Genomic DNA, 18,162 nt, shown 5'->3' with positions numbered 1-18,162 from the left:
ACCAAACTGCCTGCTACAGGTATCCTTGACCACGACAGTATCATTAAGAGTGACCATCCCACAGTCCATGAGGAGACAAAGTCCCATCTTCACATTGAGGATACGTTGCATCATGTTGTGTGCCATTACAATCATGTTAATTGGATATACTTTGAATGGATCTAGCAACACAAGACTGGCCATCTATGAGGTGTTGTGAGCGAGATTTGCAGAGTTGTATTTCAACACAACCTGCAAACTCATGGTCCAACATTACCCTGCCTCAGCCAATTCCATCAATTAATCCTAGTTCAATGAAGAGTGCAGTTGGACATGACAGGAGCCAAAACCAAGTCATCAACCTGGTGAAGCTACAAAAGAAGACTACTTGTTTGCTAAACAGCATCAGCAGCAATTGATAGACAGAGTTAAGGAATTCCATAACCAATGAATCAGATCGATACAAAAACATAAATTGCTGCAAAAGCTCAGCAGATCTTGCAGCACCTATTGAGAGAAATCAGAGTTAACGTTTTGGGTCCAGTGACTCTTCCTCAGAACTGATGACAACTAGGAAAATGTTGGACGAGGCAGTAAGGAGTAAACAATAGGTGCGCATAGAGGCCAAAGACAGAAAAGGATAGTTGGACAGGTGAGGGAGTGTATAACAGTCAGGCTAGGAGGATGAATAGCTGGTAATGGAGACTGTTAGTGGCTAATAACACGTTATGTATAATAACAGACTATGTGATAAAAAGGCTCAGATCTAAGCGCTGCCAGCCTACCAAAACAATCCTGAATGGTGATGGCCAAATAAACAATTCACTGGAGGAAGAGATTTCATAAATAGCCCCATCCTTAATGATGGGTGGAGCCCAACACATCAATGCAGAAGACAAGATTGAGGCATTTGCCAAACCATCAGCCTGATATATCGAGTGGATGATCTATCTTGGCCTCCTCCGCAGATCTCACAGATGCTGTACTTCAGCCAATTCAGTTCACTCCACATGATATATCAAGAAATGCATTAAGGCATTGGATAGGGCAAAGGCTATGGGTTTTGAAAAGAATTTAGTAATATTACTGAAGACATAGTCAAGAATTTGCAATAGCCCGGCCATGCTGTTCCAGTACAAATGCAACACTCGCACGTGTCTGCCAACATGGAAAAGTGCCCAGAAATGTCCCACACAAATAGCAGAACAAATTGAAAATGGCCAATTAAAACCTTATCAGTCTTTTCTCAATTATCAATAAAGTGCCGGAAGGTATCATCAACAATGCTATCAAGCAGTTCTCTTGCTTAGCAATAATCTAGTCACTGAAAGTTTGAGTTCCATCAGGACCACTTGGCTTTGACCTCATTACTCCCAGGAATACTCTCCCTAGGTACACCTGTAATTTTAGCCTGAACTACAACACCACTTCCCTTCCTTTCTTGTCCTCCTTTCTATCCTTCCTACAGCATCTATACCCTGGAACATTAAGCTGCCAGTCCTGCCCTTCACGGAGCTGTGTCTCTGTAATAGCTATGATATCCTATTCCCATGTTCCCAACCATGCCCAAGGTCATCAGCTTTACCTGTCAGGCCTCTTGCTTTGAAATAAATGTAGTCTCATTCATCAGACTAACCTTGTTCTCTGCCTTGCTCATGCCTGCCTTGACTATTTGAGTTGCTCCTCCTCTCAACTGTACCAGCCTTCACCTTATCTCTTTTCTCAGTGCCTCTTTGCATGCTCAAAACCTCCCACTATCCCCAACCCATCTATCCACCCAAACAAATCCTTTATGGGTCTTACACCTCCTGAGTAGCACTAGCAAATGTCCCCATCAGGATATAGGTCCCCTTCCAATTCCAGTCTAGATCAATTGCATCCATATATTTTGAAATAATCTCGGGATAAGGAATTACTCATTTTTATTAATTCATTCAGAAATGGAGTTGTGGCAGAGATCTAGTTTTAGAAAGCTAAAATAATGCCTATATTTAAAACATAGCATGTCATAGAATCATAGAGATATACAGCAAGGAAACAGACCCTTCAGTCCAACTCATCCATGCCCAGATATCCTAACCTCATCTATCCCATTTACCATCACTTGGCCTGTATCCCTCTAAACCCTTCCTATTCAGATACCCATCCAGATGCCTTTTAAATGCTATAACTGTATCCACCTCCACCACTACCTCTAGCAGCTCATTCCATACCCACACCATCCTCCGTGTGAAAAGTTGTCCCTTAGGTTCCCTTTTATATCTTTTCCGTCTCACCCTAAACCTATGCCCTCTAGTCGTGAACTCCCTCAACCCAGAGAAAAGACTTTGCCTATTTATCCTATCCATGCCCCTCGTAATTTTATAAATCTCTAGAAGGTCACCCCTCCGCCTTTGACACTCCAGGAAAAGCAGCCCCAGCCTATTCAGCCTTTCCCTATAGCTCAAACCCTCCAACCCTGGCAACATTCTTGTAAATCTTTCCTGACCCCTTTCAAGCAATGATAAATCAATCCATTTGCATCAGTGCAAGAATAAATAATGGAATCCTTAGTAGAGAAAGAAGAGCAGGACATATAGAGTAGCTATGAATAGTTGGCTTGAATGTCAAAGGGAAAAGTTTGTTTGACCAAACTTGTAGAAAGTTTTGAGGAGGTCATAGAGTAAATGGGCAGTAATGTAAGGGGTACTGATATAGAACAGAAGAAGCAACACGGCTGCTTGTGAATGGCCAGTTTTGTGCTAAGTGACCCAGCAGGGATTTGCCAGAGTGATTAACTCTTTGGGAATAAATTGGCAAGGAGGACCCTGAATGGGGAGATGGTCAGAGGGTATGATTCAATCCAATGATCCAAGGAGAGCAGGATCCAAGCTTGTGAGAATGGGGTGAGTGAACTGTCAGAAGAGGCAGTCGGGAGAAGTATGCTGTGTGCATGTGAGTGTACACTAAATAAATGGAAAACTTGAAGATCAAAAGGTTATGGAGGAATGGGGGTGAATTAAAATTATGGTTGCTTTTCCCCTCTTGATTTGGAGACAGGTATCGTTTGAGGTAATGATTTCCCTTTTTGTCCAGTTTTGAAGTAAGCCACAACACGCTGCCCAAACTGTACCTTTATTTTTTGAGTTTCAATCTTGGAAATAAACCCAAAGCAAAATCTTTAAGATGGGGTTTATTAATAAACATGCAAAACGTGGAGGAACAAACTCTGCTACTTCATTCACACACACAAATACAGTGAAGAAGGATAGAGAAAGAAAAATAATTGCAAATTGAATTTCATGAAAAGTTATTACATTGGTATTAGTTCACATGACTTAGAGTCCAATTGGTCAAGAACCAAATTGGGAATCTTCATTTGGTTAATCTTACTGCAATTCTTTTTCTGAGTTGGGATACAGGTGGATGGCATGAAGAGTGCAGTGGTATTTGGCATGCTCAGAGAATTAGTCCACCATGGCTGACTAAGTCTGCAATTTATTTTTCTGAATAAGAGACTTTTGGGAGAGATAGAGATGGAGAGAAGGCTTTTTCACTGCTAAAGTTTGGAATTACAGTTCTTGTAAAACAGCAATTGATATCAGAAGTCAAAACTGCATATGTAAAAAGGGCTCAAACAGCCCGGTTTCAGTTGTGTGATAGGGTGGTTTCTGCTAAGCCAGTCAGATAAACTGGTAGTTTGACCGTCCACATCAAAACTGTATGGGATGAGGGATGGATTCATGGGTAGATTCATGGATGGATAGTGTCACAGATGAACAGATCGATGGATGAATTCACATACAGACAGAACAATGATGTGATGGATTTATGGGCAGATATACAGATGGAAAGATTCACAAAGATGTGGATGGATCGCCAGCTAGATTCATGGAGGGAAACACAGATTTAAGGATGGATTCGCAGATAGGTGCATGAAATAATGTACTGATTGATTCTCAGAAAGTGGGTCAAATTTCCAGGCAGATGGACTTGGTAGACAGTTGGTTGGATTCATGATTGGATGGTCAGATTCAATGACAGGTGAATTCATAGATGTATTCATAGACGGATGGGTTCATAGACTGATTCATGGATTGCTGGAATAATTATGGAGAGACTGCAACAAAGACTGCAACTAGACTATTCCTGGGATGACAGGACTGATATATGAAGAGAAAGTGGATTGATTAGGACTATATTCACCATCGTTTAGAAGGCTGAGTGGATATCTGATAGAAACCTATAAAATGCTAACAGGATTAGACAGGGTAAATTCAGGAAGGATGTTCCCAATGACCAAGAAATCCAGAACCAGGGCTCACAATCTGAGAATACAGACGAGGTCATTTAGGAATTAGATGAAGAGAAACTTCTTCACTCAGAGAGTGGTGAGCCTGTGGAATTCTTTGCCACTGACAGTGATTGAAAAAAATCCATTCAGTGTATTCAAGAAGAAGTCAGATATAGTTCTTAGGACTAAAATGCTCAAAGGGAAAAGTAGGAAGAGGATACTGTCTGTGCCTGTGAAGTTTGCTTTCTCCAATGCATTGACATTCACTCCTAGTATCTGCCGTCTGGCCAAATCTCTACTGGTTATTCTACTGTCTTTAGGATTTTTGAACCACAGGAGCTGAAGAGAATCTGCTGACATCTTGTGGTAAGGTTGATCCTCCTGTCTTATGTTGATCTGTTTTGCTTCCAGATTTTTGCTTCTCTCACCATCTAAATGGCTTTCTTGAAAATTTTCTTTGGACCACAACAAAACTGAAAAAGACTTACCAGTAATCCATCAATAATTCTATCTCCAATGAAGGGTGATTTCAAGGCTTCATAGTCATATTTTTCCACTACTATGTAGAGATCACTAAATAAATTACTCATAGATTTCTCTGGAAGCTGAACACCTGATAAATATTGTGTTTTCAAGAATTTAATTTGTTGGACAGTGATTTTTAAAACCTTGCAGAATTTCATTAAGTGTATCTGATGCAACTTTTATGAGCAACTTGGTACATTAGATCATTGAATATAAAAGTGTATTTGTTCGGTTTCTGATTAAGTATCTAGTTTGGAGGCAAAATCAATATCTTAAGAACAGTTATTGGCAAGGTGCCAATTTTATGTACTATTTGGCCCATTTCTGAAATGACATCTTGCTGACAGTACTATTCCTGCTGCCTTGTCTTCCTGATATGATTATTTAGCTTCCTTTTCATTTAATGATACAAAATCTCAATGTCTCCTTATCTTAAAGGATTTGTATTTTTTTTAGATTAGATTACTTACAGTGTGGAAACAGGCCCTTCGGGCCAACAAGTCCACACCGAAACGCCGAAGCGGAACCCACCCATACTCCTACATTTGGCCCTTACCTAACACTATGGGCAATTTAGCATGGCCAATTCACCTTGTGGGAGGAAACCGGAGCACCCGAGGAAACCCACGCAGACACGGGGAGAATGTGCAAACTCCTCACAGTCAGTCACCTGAGGTGGGAATTGAACCCGTGTTTCTGGCGCTGTGAGGCAGCAGTGCTAACCACTGTGCCACCGTGCCGCCTTGTATGTTGCTGTATAACAAAGCTGCTACTGTGTATAGCTGTGCAGGAGGATTTTCTCATGCTTGTGTTGTCAAAATAGATGATTCACACCTTGTTTGCAAGTGTAATGAATGGGTCCCCCTTCTTTTAGATTGGATTAAATTCACTACGGTGTGGAAACAGGCCCTTCGGCCCAACAAGTCCACACTGACCCTCCAAAGAGAAACCCACCCAGACCTATTCCCCTACATTCACCCCTGACTAATGCACCTCACACTACTGGCAATTTCGCAAGGCCAATTCTCCTAACCTGCACATCTTTGGACTGTGAGAGGAAACCGGAGCACCCGGAGGAAACCCATGCAGACACAGGGAAAATGTGCAAACTCCACACAGACAGTTGCCCAAGGCAGGAATTGAACCCGGGTCCCTGGCGCCGTGAGGCAGCAATGCTAGCCACTGAACCACCGTGCTGCCCAGTAGACATTTCCCATTCTCTTCAGAGCTGCATGTGGGGTTAAAGACAATCCCAATCACTTTAATGTGTTCTACCAGATGAATCTCACTCTGTTGATTTTGTCTTGTGAAACATTGCGATGCGTTTATCATCTTAAAGTTATACCTGAAGATACCTTCAAAGCTCACCGGAACCTGCACCACTGCTCATCATGTTAGAGATTACTCATACTATCAAACCATCAAGGCAGGTTCACTGCCAACATATCCTTCCTGGCAGGGATTTGCAGGGCTCATTTTATCAAGTGTGGTCGAGGGAAAACACTTGGTCCTCCAACAAACACAGGCCTTTGTCTTAACCAATGTGTCATTTATTACATGTTAGCAATAGGTACATATTCCACTGATATGGTAGACATTGTCACAGAGACTGTAAAGAGGATTTCAGTGGTAGGTTTTATTAATCAAGCTACTATTCTTCCACCCAAATCAGAATGATGATATTGATATGACCATTCTTAATGCAATCCTCAGCATTAACCCTTTCTGCACCTTCTATGACTAATATCATTTTGAATCAGATTCCGCTGCATCAAATCTTCCCTCATCCTGTAGTTAATTGGTGGGAACCCAGGCAGTGCAGACTGTAAGTGGGGGCTGTGAGAGCAGGAGCTAATGTCCACAATGTACAGAGACTGGAATCCTGTGTATTATCACCAGGACGCAGGGAGGAACATGACTGAACACTCATGATGCAGGAACTTGAATGCTCAGTAATTCTCACCAGCCCCATCCTGCCCCAAATTGATGCCCATGTTTACAGTGGGCACAGGAAACTTCAGCAAATCTTATCCCTGGGTCTTGGCTGAGGTGCTGACTGATCAAGGGAGCACTCAATGAAGTGACACTGATTGTACTCCAGAATGGCTGTGGAATTTCAGGACCAATGTTTACCAATTGAACAGGAATTTTCCTTTGCGTTGTTACTTCTCAGGAATGACCAGAAGGTGCACACAGTTTGGGTCTTCTGTAGAGTCAGGCTTCTTCCTGTATCTTTCCCCTCTGTGTTGTTCCAAGTAGGGACCCCAATCAGGAGCTGATGTGCAAGCAGCAGATATTTTCTGTGAATGGAAATGTAAAATGTTTGATCATTTCTGTTGGATTTTCACCCACTGTTAAGTGGAAAAGAAATCTGGTTTCCAATCAGATTATTCCGACACCTGATGATTCACACTATAGCAAACAATATTTCATGACAAAGATTATCCTCTCATCCAGACACTTCAATTGATCCTGTTGTGCACTGGCAGTGAGACACACGGAAAGAAACGGACTTTTCACAGACAATCAGTTTGATGCAATGACCTTAGTGCAATTCATTAAATGTTAAAGGTCAGAGACATGGTGAGATGAAGAGGTTTAGGGAGGCAATTCCAATGTTTAAGGTTAACCCTGCTGAATGCACAGTTACCAATGGGAGAGTGAGTGAAATGGTGAGTGTTGCAACAAATGTCAGAATTGTAGGAGTGCAGGTATTTTGATGGTTCACACAGTTGGAGGAGGGTACGAGAGAGAGGATTTGCTCAATGATACAGGGGTGAAAATTTTAAAAGTGTGATGTTGGATTAGTGTCTCATAGTGATCAACAAGGACAGGGCTGGCAGATGAACAAGGCCTGGTGTGGTTTAAGCCACAGTGCTATGGAGAAGCATGGATTCACTTAAGGTGGAAGACGGGAAACATGAGCACCAGTAGCCAGTCAATTAACCTACAAATTATAAAGACAATGACCAGGATTTTTCGGATAGCAAGGTTTTCTGTCCGACAACCCGAAGACTTGGTGGGGAATATATCCGTACAGGTTATGGCTGTGCCAGAGTCACTTCAAGCTGCTCAGAGCATCAAATGGTTGGATATGGGATTTTTATCCTCCATTTTGTGCATTTTCCTTGAACAAAACTGCCTGCCAATCTGACTGACCAGCAGTGCCACAGGGAGTAATGGTCACTGCTGGCACCAGAAGCAACCTCCAGAATCAAAGTGCTGGAGTTCCACAGGGGGAGCCAGTAGTGAGGTCACATGACAGGAAATGGGAGCGAAGGTCCAGGGAGAGTAGGGAGACTCGACAGCAAGGTCAGGAATGCAATGAATATCTGGATAGGCTGGGACGTTGAGCTGGTCTCATTGAGAGAGTCAGCCATCTCCTTTTCTGAGCCTTCCTGTTCTCCCCTTACCACGCAAACCCACAATTGCAGGGGAATATTAACTGATGCTCTAGGCTTTGCGTACACCTTATAATGTTGTAGGCCAGACACAAGCATGGGATGGCAAACGAGGAGACTGTATGGGCCCTCCTGCCTACTAGCGCAGGACTGTAAGAACTTGCTGTTTACAACAACCTCAAAGACCAACCTCCTAACCATTGCATTAGGGGTTTAGTATCCTGTAAAGATGTCACACAGCAGCTTTTCATTGGGAAGAGATACCACAGTGTAAGCTGAATTAAGAAAAACAGAAATTCTTGGTGAATTGGGCAAAACCCGAAAACCGAACACTGTTTACATTAGAAATACTTGCAGAGAAGCAAATGATGTAGACTGACTAGCATTAATGATAAGGATTACAGAATAGTTTATCAAATAATCCTTTAGATGTATTGTTGAGAAAAGACACATTTTTCAAATCCTTTTGTCCTGCATTTATTGGGACATTTTGCAAGAATCCCAACCAATTCAAGGTGAAAAGTAAATTCTGCCATCTGAAAGGAGACTATTGATTAGTTGCTAAATGAATTCTGATTGGCAGAGATGTTGCCGTGGAGAATGCACCCACTAATGCTGATTGACAATTAACTGCCAGGTTTTGATTAGAGAATGTGGAATTTCACACCATGGAGAGGAAGAGGCTGAGGGGGATTTCACTAAAGTTCACAAAATAATGAGAGGTCTGGGCAGAGCAAACAGGAACAATTAGCTCAATCTCATTAAATCTGTGCTGTTTAGACCTTGATGTTTTGATTGATTTGCAAAAGTAGCAAATAGAGTCATAGAGATGTACAGCACAGAAACAGACCCTTCAGTCCAATCGTCCATGCTGGTCAGATATCCCAACCTAATCTAGTCCCATTTGCCGGCATTTGGCCCATTTCCCTCAAAACCCTTCCTCATCATAGACACATCCAGATGCCTTTTAAATGTTGCAATTGTACCAGCCTCTGCCACTTCCTCTGGCAGCTCATTCAAAATACGGATTACCCTCCGCATGAAAAAGTTACCCCTTACATCCCTTTTAAATTTTTCCCCTCTCACCCTAAACCTGTGCTGTCTAGTTCTGGACTCTCCCACTCCAGGGAAAAGACCTTGTCTATTTACCCTATCCAAGCCCCTCATGATTTTATAAATCTCGAGAAGGTCACCCTTCAGCCTCCAACGCTCCAGGGAAAACAGCCCCAGCCTATTCAGCCTCTCCCTGAAACTCAATCCTCCAACCCTGGCAACATCATAGTAATTTTTTTCTGAACCCTTTCAAGTTTCACAACATCCTTCCATAAGGAGGGAAACCAGAATTGCATATGATATTCCAAAAGTGGCCTAACTAATGTCCTGGGCAGCCACAACATGGCCTCCCAACTCCTATTTCAATGCTGTGACCAATAAAGGAAAGCATTCAAGACACCATCTTCACTATCCTATCTAATTGTGACTCCACGTCCAAGGAACTATGAACCTGTACCTCAAGGTCTCTTTGTTCAGCAAACCACAACCCCCCCCACCCCACTACCCCACGACCTTCCCAACAAGTGTACAAGTCCTGCTCTGATTTGCCTTACCAAAACATAAATGACAAAATGCACCGATCCTTGTGGCACACCATTGGTCACAGGCCTCCAGTCTGAAAAGCAACTCTCCATCACCACCCTCTGTCTTCTACCTTTGAGCCAGTTCCATATCCAAATAGCTATTTCTCCCTGTATTCCACGAGATCTAACCTTGCTAATTAGTATTCCATGAGGAACCTTGTTGAACACATTATTGAAGTCCATATAGATCACGTCCACCGCTCTGCCCTCATCAATCTGCTTTGTTGCTTCTTCAAAAAAACTCAATCAAGTTTGTGAGACATGATTTCCCACACACAAAGCCATTATAATTATCCCTAATCAGTACTTGCCTTTCCAAATACATATAAATCCTGTCCCTCAGGATTCCCTCCAACAACTTGCCCACCACCGATGTCAGGCTCTCTGAAATATAGCTCCGTGGCTTGTCCTTACCACCTTTCTTAAATAGTGGCACCACGTTAGCCAACCTCCAGTCTTCCAGCACCTCACCTGTGACTATCGATGATACAAATATCTCAGCAATCATTTCTCTAGCTTCCCACAGAGTTCTTAGGTAGACTTGATTAGATCCTGGGAATTTATCCACTTTTATGCATTTCAAGACATCCAGTACCACCTCTTCTTCAATATGGACATTTTTCAAGTGTCACCATCTATTTCCCTACATTCTATATCTTCCATGTCCTTCTTCACAGTAAACACTGATGTAAAATACTTGTTTAGTATCTTCCCCATCTCCTGCAGCTCCACACACAGGCCTCCTTGCTGATCATTGAGGGGCTCTATTCTCTCCCTAGTTACACTTTTGTCCTCAATGTATTTATAAAATCCCTTTGGATTTTTCTTAAACCTATTTGCCATTGCTATCTCATGTCCCTTTTTGCCCTTCTGATTTCCATCTTAAGTATACTCCTACTGCCTCTATACTCTAAGGATTCCTTCGAACTCTGCTGTCAATACCTGACATATGCTTTCTTCTTCTTCATAACCAAAACCTTAACATCTGTAGTCATCAACATTCCCTATACCTACCAACCTTTCTTTTCACCCTAACGGGAATATACTATTTCTGGATTCTCATTATCTCGTTTCTGAAGACTTCCCATTTTCCAGCTGTACCTTTACCTGCAAACATCTGCCCGCGATCAGCTTTTGAAAGTTCTTGCCTAATACCATCAAAATTGGCCTTTCTCCAATTTTGAACTTCAACTTTTAGATTCAGTCTATTCTTTTCTATCACTATTTTAAAACGAATAGAATTATGGTCGCTGGCCCCAAAGTGCTCCCCCACTGACACCTCAGTCACCTGCCCTGCCTTATTTCCCAAGAGTAAGTCAAGTTTTGCACCTCTCTCGTCAGTACATCCACATACTGAATCAGAAGATTTTTTTCAGCACACTTAACAAATTCCTCTCCATCAAAACCCTTGATACGATGGCAGTCCCAGTCTAAGTTAAAATCCCCTACCATACCAACTCTATTATTCTTACAGATAGCTGAGATCTCCTTACAAATTTGTTTCTTAATTTCCCACTGACTATTGGTGGGGTTTATAATACAATCCCAATAAGGTGATCATCCGTTTCTTATTTCTCAATTCCTCCCAAATAACGTCCCTGGATGTACTCCCAGGAATATCCTGCCTCAGTAGAGCAGTTATGCTATCCTTTATCAAAAATGCCACTCCCCCTCCTCTCTTGCCCCCCTTTCTATCCTTCCTATAGGATTTGTATCCTGGAATATTAAGCTGCCAATCCTGTCCATCTCTGAGCCACATCTCTGTAATTGCAATGACATCCCAGTCCGATATTCCTAACCATGCCTTCCCAGTGTTGGGGTAGTTGTACTAGTGGGGTGGGCACACTAGATCTAGGGAGGGTAAAAACTATAACTGTAACAAGTGCTTCTAATACCGGGCCTGAAATGGTTAAACTATCATGATCACTGAACTGGAAACTGCTGGCCTCCTAATCTGATCAGAGGCTAGCTGATAGACAGCCTGTTAATTGTACCTCTGGAATTTGTAACTGGTAGACATTGTTAATTGGATTATTTGAGGTGTCAATTGAACCATCGAAACTACTCACTTAAATGGTAATGAACTATTGTTTCTGGTAAACCATTAATTAAATAAGCGGGACCAGTGGCCCCACAATGTCTACGGGACTGCCCGCTCCGAGGCAAACGGACAGACAGCTCAAACCATCCAACCAGAGAGCGGAACGCTTTGCCCGGGAACGAGTAGCCAACAGGAAGGCCAGACGTGGACACCTGACCGGGAACACTGGCCAGCGAGGGGTATAACTGGGGCGAATTTGAGCAGAAGGGTTAGAACGCCTTCTCCAACGAATTGCATGCTGTAGAATTCGTTGTACAGTTTGCCAGTTTTGATTCTGTAAAATAAACGGTGCTCTGCTCCAAACTAAAGAAGCTGGTGCGGTCTCTCCTTCCAAAGAACTCGCAAAGACTGGAACCCCGAGGTTCCGGCCTAACATCTGGTGAGCCTGACGCGGGAAGGGAAAGAGACCACGGCAAGTTGGCCACGTTGGCGGATCAGGGGGCAGACAACCTTCGGCCGAAACCTTCTAAGGTGAGGAAGCGCCTGTTAAACCTAAGGCTTCCAGTAGTTAAATTTCTTTAGTTAGTTTCTTGTCTGCTCTCTGACCCTCACCAACCCAAAAAACTGATCAGTTTGGCAGCAGCATCGCAGAATCCTGACTGGTCAGCTACCACTAACCTTTTAACTAGTACTGGTTTGACTTTTGCGTGGCTTTCGGAGCTGAGCGCGCCCCTGTTGTTTGATTTCGCGTGGCTTTCGGAGCTGAGCGCGCCCCTGTTGTTTGATTATTTCGCGTGGCTTTCGGAGCTGAGCGCGCCCTGTTGTCTAATTAATTCGCGTGGCTTGCGGAGCCGAGCGCATCCCTGAGATTAACTATTGCAGCGCTGACCGTACTTGACTACCTGGATCCACGTTAGTAAGCACTTGCGACTGACAAATATTGCCGCACACACTTGCTGTGAACACCAGACGAACCCCGGGGGGACAGAGATCGGATCTCATCTTCTGAACAGGGTTATCCGCACAGACGTCTGCCTTAGACCGGTTGTTAAGAGCAGAGATCTGCCACGCGAAGGTCAGGCTTTGAAAGACGCTCTGTTTTTTACCACGGTTCCCATCAGGGGAGATCCGACATGGGGGACCTGATCTCGGACCGCCGAGGCTGTAACGCCTCGGAGCATGTTACTAAGACAGAGGGCAGGGGACTGCGACAGGCTGAGACGGGGATACAGAGACACCGACAGTATGCGTGGCTTGGCATGTATGCGGGTGACAACCAGTGTGGGGCCGGCCCAGTGAGAGAGAAAGAGTGAGTGCTGTGATTTTGACGGACGTGGCGAACGGGAGTGTTGCAGGAACACTTACTCCCACGTCTGGACCTGCTAGACCGCGTCTGCAGCGAGGCCTCGGGGTGCAGCGGACCTGCACCGGCAGCCTCTGAGACAGAGAGAGCGTGGAAAGCTGTCCAGCAAACAAGAGCAGATCTGCAGCTCTGTGAGTATGTGAGTTTCGTTCCCTGGATTTAACGGGCTGTGATTTTTTTTTTCTGTACGCTCACATTGATTTTTAGGATTGATGACTTCTGTCCTCCCAACATTGTGTACTGCCCCACAATCATTTTTTAATTTCTTTTTTACTTGGAAAGGTAGAGACGGGTACAGAGAGGTGACAGAGTAAGGGATGGTGGAGCATTTCATTGTCGGACCACTACGGTTGTGCCGTCCTAAGACGGTAAATCCCGGGGTGTCCCGGGTTCAGCTTAGTTCTGGCGGGTGTGCTTGGTTCTGGCGGGTCAACTTACTTTTGGCGGGTTTGCTCAGTTTTGGCGCGAATGCTCAGGTTGGGCGGGGTCCGTTTAGTTTTGGCGCGAATGCTCACTCTTGGCGGGATTGCTCGCTCTGGGAGGTGCTACCCGTTTTCAGGGGTCTGCGACCCTAACAGGTCGACTACTAAGCCACCACTACATCGGAGGGACACTCAGGCGCGATTGTCCTGGTCCATGGGATAATCCGATGGGAAGGTCTTCTTAAATTATCATGATGATGACATGAATCATGCTTCTAACTACATCTTATTCGACAGGTTGTACCCTTTTACTTTTAAATAGAAAATACCGACCAACAACATGCGCAGTGCAGCATTACCATACGGTGGCACAGTGGCCACTACTACTCCCCCCTTTTAAAGTGGTTTTCATGCGACCGCTGTTTGCCTGGCATTATCGAAGCCGGCATTAGGCTCTGACATCCCCCAGCCCACTTGTTTTTGCCTATTCCTCCTTTTTTCCCGGAGGCCGCAGATCTCAGGTCTCCAACCGGGACCTGCGACTCAGCAGACAGTAAAGCGTTTGGCCTAGCTCATTCATCTCTTTTTTCTCGCGACCAGTCACTCATTTTTGTCCGCCGACATGGGTGCTTAAGCCATTTTTTCCACTCTCATGCTCACAGATTCTTTAATGACGAGATGGGGGCACTCATTCATCTTTCCGCCTATGTCCTCCAATTTTTACTGACCTATCTTACACACCCATTTTATCCTTTCTCTCAGATCCACAGATTTTCCCTTACGCTAAAGAGTTATGCGCGCTCATTCATCTTTTCATTACAATCACATGCGCGCTCTTTTCGTCTTTTTACGAGTATATGCGCACTTATTTCGTACTATTATTCGTCCTCCTCCTAAAGGCTGGGGCTAGGGAGGGTAGTGCCATTGCTGCAACAGACACTGCCAGTTCCAGTCCCCAAACGGTTATTCACAGCCATGCGGGGTGCAGCTAGCAACAGCAGGGCTGCCTGTCTGAAGCTACATTCTTTGATAATTAGATCATGGAGCCTGTAACTGCCAGCCAGTATCAAATTGTCCCATTGAAATCTCATTCCGACTTCTATTGCCGTATGTAGTGCCCCATCCTACACCCCCGCTCACCCTTTATTTCCACTCGATGTTCTCTGTCGGATCTGAGGTCGTTTCTATCGTCATTTTCTATCTTTCACTCATCTTCTTGAAGCATTGAATTCAACTGGTGTCCGCAGGCCTGAGATTCCGCTGGTCTCCGAGTCTCATTCCCTTTTTGAGGTCTTATACTCCCTGAGGTTTTCTACCAGGTCACAGTAACTCATCTTCTGGCCTCATCTCTCCATCAAAAGCTTTTCACTCACTGTGCTTCTGCTGCTGTACTCTGCGTCTCATCCCCTTTTCCCAGTATTACGCTCCCTGAGGTTTGCTACCAGGATTCGTTACATGACCTCCGAAGAATAAACGGGGCCACAGTCACTTTAAATCTGAAGGTTCCGGACCCCGCTGTTGCACTGCAGGTGCTCATGCCTGCCTGTCATTTTTTCTCTGTCACAGACCTGGCCGCGTTTTCTTTTGCCTTTCCGCTGCACCTACAGTGTCCGGAGCGTTTTTGCCTTCACCTGTGCTTGAAAGCGCCATACATACAATCGCCTCCCACAGGGGTAGAGAGCTTTGGCCTCGTCCTTACCATTCCCCTACTGTCCGCCGCCCCTGTTGCTGCCCCACAGAGTTCACAAGCCCCGACGGGGGTACACCCCCTCGCAGCATAAAACGACACTCTAATAGTCATGGGAGCCCACCTCCAGGGCGAACTTGTGCAGGGGGGTGTGAGCTCACCTCCCCGCCTGACACTACCTCCTCAGAGGACGAGGGTGAGATCCTGGGGGTTTGTGCAGTTATTCTTCTTGTCAATACGTTATGCTTATCTTTACACTTTCTTTCATGTTCCTACAATAGACCCTTTTACCGGGCTTGGGACGTCTGGGTCGCTACGCTTTCCTGCTACCAGATTCTGACCGCTAGATTTGATTTTATACCTACTTGTCTGTATCTTAGGCGGTCACGGTGGCCATGCTCTGTTCTCACCCATTTGTCCCTGACTGACTGCCAAGTGTGAATAGCCTAGCAATGCACACGTTGCAACAACTTTTGTCTGCAGCATAGGGATCGAAGCTCAGCTCTTGCCCATATCCTTCAGTCTCTTCAACTGCGAGTAGTTGTTTCCAATTCACCTGTTCATACCTTCTGCAAGGCGCAGATTCGCGCTGAAAACGGCAGGGTCACCAGGTTCTTTTATGATTCTTTTCCCTGGGTAACTCTTAAGGCCTCCTACTACCTACAAACTTTGCCTTACACAGAGGACAGTGCTACACAAAGGATTTCTGTCCTGACCTGTATAGATTGTACTCACAACTCATTACCCGTGTCATTCACCATGTGCCCGAACTAAATGATTACTCCTCTTTTTCTGGCCGGTAGGCAACGGACTGTATTCCTCTACCAGGTAATACTTCCTATTTCCTGCAGAGCATGACCTCAAACTTCCCTTTTTCCATTTCAGCTGCACTTCACCTGAAATATTCCACCTTCTGGAACTCAGTCGCTGCATTGGTAATCCGCATGTGATTGCTGGATGTTGATGCAGCAAACTCTCTTGTGAAATTCTATCATTCTCTATACTCCTCGTCACGATTTAAACAAAAAACATGTGTTTTTCCGGCGACCTACCCCACATCGGAGTGCAGGTCGGGGAAACACTGCTTTTCACCCGCTAGTAAACTTCACTTGTTTCACCCAGCCCGGACGGCTTACCCGGGATACTCACGGGCAGCCAAGCGGCAGCATTAACGGTGAGTCGCGCAGATTTGTGGTGAAATTGTGGGGGGCAGATTCGTAACAATTGGTTGCCCCTGAACTGGGAAGGGACTTGTGTTCTGCGCGCCCTCAGTATTCCAATCTTCGTCTCTGCACATAGGAGCTGACATCCTCTGCGGATGAGGACACTCTATTCATACCCTTCTTACGGGAGTATTCAATGGGATGTTCCATGCATCTCAACTTACGTATTTTTTACTCTTACTCATCTGAATTACCCTTCATTCTCTGGCTTTTATCATGTTAAATAAGCTACAAGGATACCAGAAGCTTCCCTGAGAAGATCATGTTACACATCCATAAATATCACAGTCAAAAAGGGGGGTGCAAGCTCTAGCTGACAACACTCACACATCCACTCACTAACAATCAGATGATTTCGAGCTAGAACAGTGTTAACCTCCCTGCTAGCTGAGCAGCCCCTTGTGGCTCTCACTCTCTGTTTCACACAGATACGACGTCCGATATGCCCGCAGCACCTGCGCACTCTCTTTTGGCTATGCCACACGGCCCTTCACACACACAGATTCTTGCATACACAAGGATTATACTTGCACCTCTTGTTCTGTATCTCGTTCAGGGGGACAAGTCCCCTCAGGCAAACAGTCCAATTTCGTCCCACCGCAAATCTCCTAATTGCCCAGAATTTTACATTACTCACCAGGGTCCCCGTGACAAAGGCCCCCTCTCCATAATCATCATCATCCTTTATACTGAACGGGCTGAAAACACATGGGGCAACGCATGTGAGAGTTGCCCAAGGCAGTAAGTCCGTTCACAACCGCTGGTGGGCCCCTGACTGCGGTAACATATGGAAAACTTGGGTGCAGGGTCTGAAGGGAGGATGACAATAACTGGCACCATTTCCCCCATTGCCCCAGGTCAGGGAGGCCAAACGTTGCCCTGAATTCAATTCAGGAGACTGAGCCCGACAAGGACGTGGGAAATGAGGGGGCGTAACAGAGCCCTGCTTTGCCCTACGTCTCTGCGTAGTGATAGGGTCGTTGTCCGTCAACACCGAACGGGGTCTGTTCTGTGATATCTTTGCTGGTATTTTGGGAATGCTTTTGGCTCTCTAACTTCTTCACTGACCCTTGTCCTGAGTGATCCACCTTGTTCACCATGGATTCCGCTGCGAGCAGGCGGGTAGTCGTAAAAGTAAGATTGTGCTCGTGGTTGATGTTTTACGTGCATTTTGTCTAAATTTGTCTTCAACCTTTGCCCTGGGGAACCCACCTAGGGTAATGAGTTCGAATCCCCTCTTGACATCACCTCCCAGCTGGACGAGGGGGAGATTATTGCGGGTCGTGAGGGAGGGTGTAGCCCGCTAAAGGGGGCCGTTGCTACTAGGCCAACCGTCCAAGCGCCTCTCCTCGCCACTAGTGTGGGGGAGGAGAATTAGGTCCCCTGGTCACATCGCAACTTTTGAGAGAGAAACCTGCCATGAGATAATTTAGGACCACGGACAGACGAGACGGCCTCGTTTGACCTTTTCTGAAATCTTATACGGCGGTCCCCACCAGATAGCTTCCCCACCACCCTCTCCCTGGATGCATGGGGGACCCTCAGGCTAAAACATGGGCAGGACGTACATGAATATCTGGGAAGAGCAGGGAACAATTCGCCTGAAGAGGA

General features: G+C 45.1%; 1 protein-coding gene and 1 pseudogene across 1 annotated transcript in view; both read right to left on the bottom strand.

Moving 5' to 3' along the window:
- The window catches only part of LOC132819978 (sodium- and chloride-dependent neutral and basic amino acid transporter B(0+)-like), a 56,307-nt pseudogene extending 49,558 nt beyond the window's left edge, over window positions 1–6,749 (bottom strand).
- Window positions 6,750–6,939: 190 nt separating this feature from the next.
- The window catches only part of LOC132819977 (sodium- and chloride-dependent neutral and basic amino acid transporter B(0+)-like), a 161,168-nt gene continuing 149,945 nt past the window's right edge, over window positions 6,940–18,162 (bottom strand). Inside the window, exon 15 of the mRNA XM_060831914.1 lies at window positions 6,940–7,077. Coding sequence (XP_060687897.1) covers window positions 6,940–7,077 — 138 coding nt within the window. The remainder of the gene's footprint in view (window positions 7,078–18,162) is intronic.

The sequence above is a fragment of the Hemiscyllium ocellatum genome, chromosome 11 (genome assembly GCF_020745735.1).
Source record: "Hemiscyllium ocellatum isolate sHemOce1 chromosome 11, sHemOce1.pat.X.cur, whole genome shotgun sequence".
NCBI classification, from domain to species: Eukaryota; Metazoa; Chordata; class Chondrichthyes; order Orectolobiformes; family Hemiscylliidae; genus Hemiscyllium; species Hemiscyllium ocellatum.
Note: the sequence above shows the minus strand (reverse complement) of the source record. Positions and strands in the feature narration are given on the sequence as shown.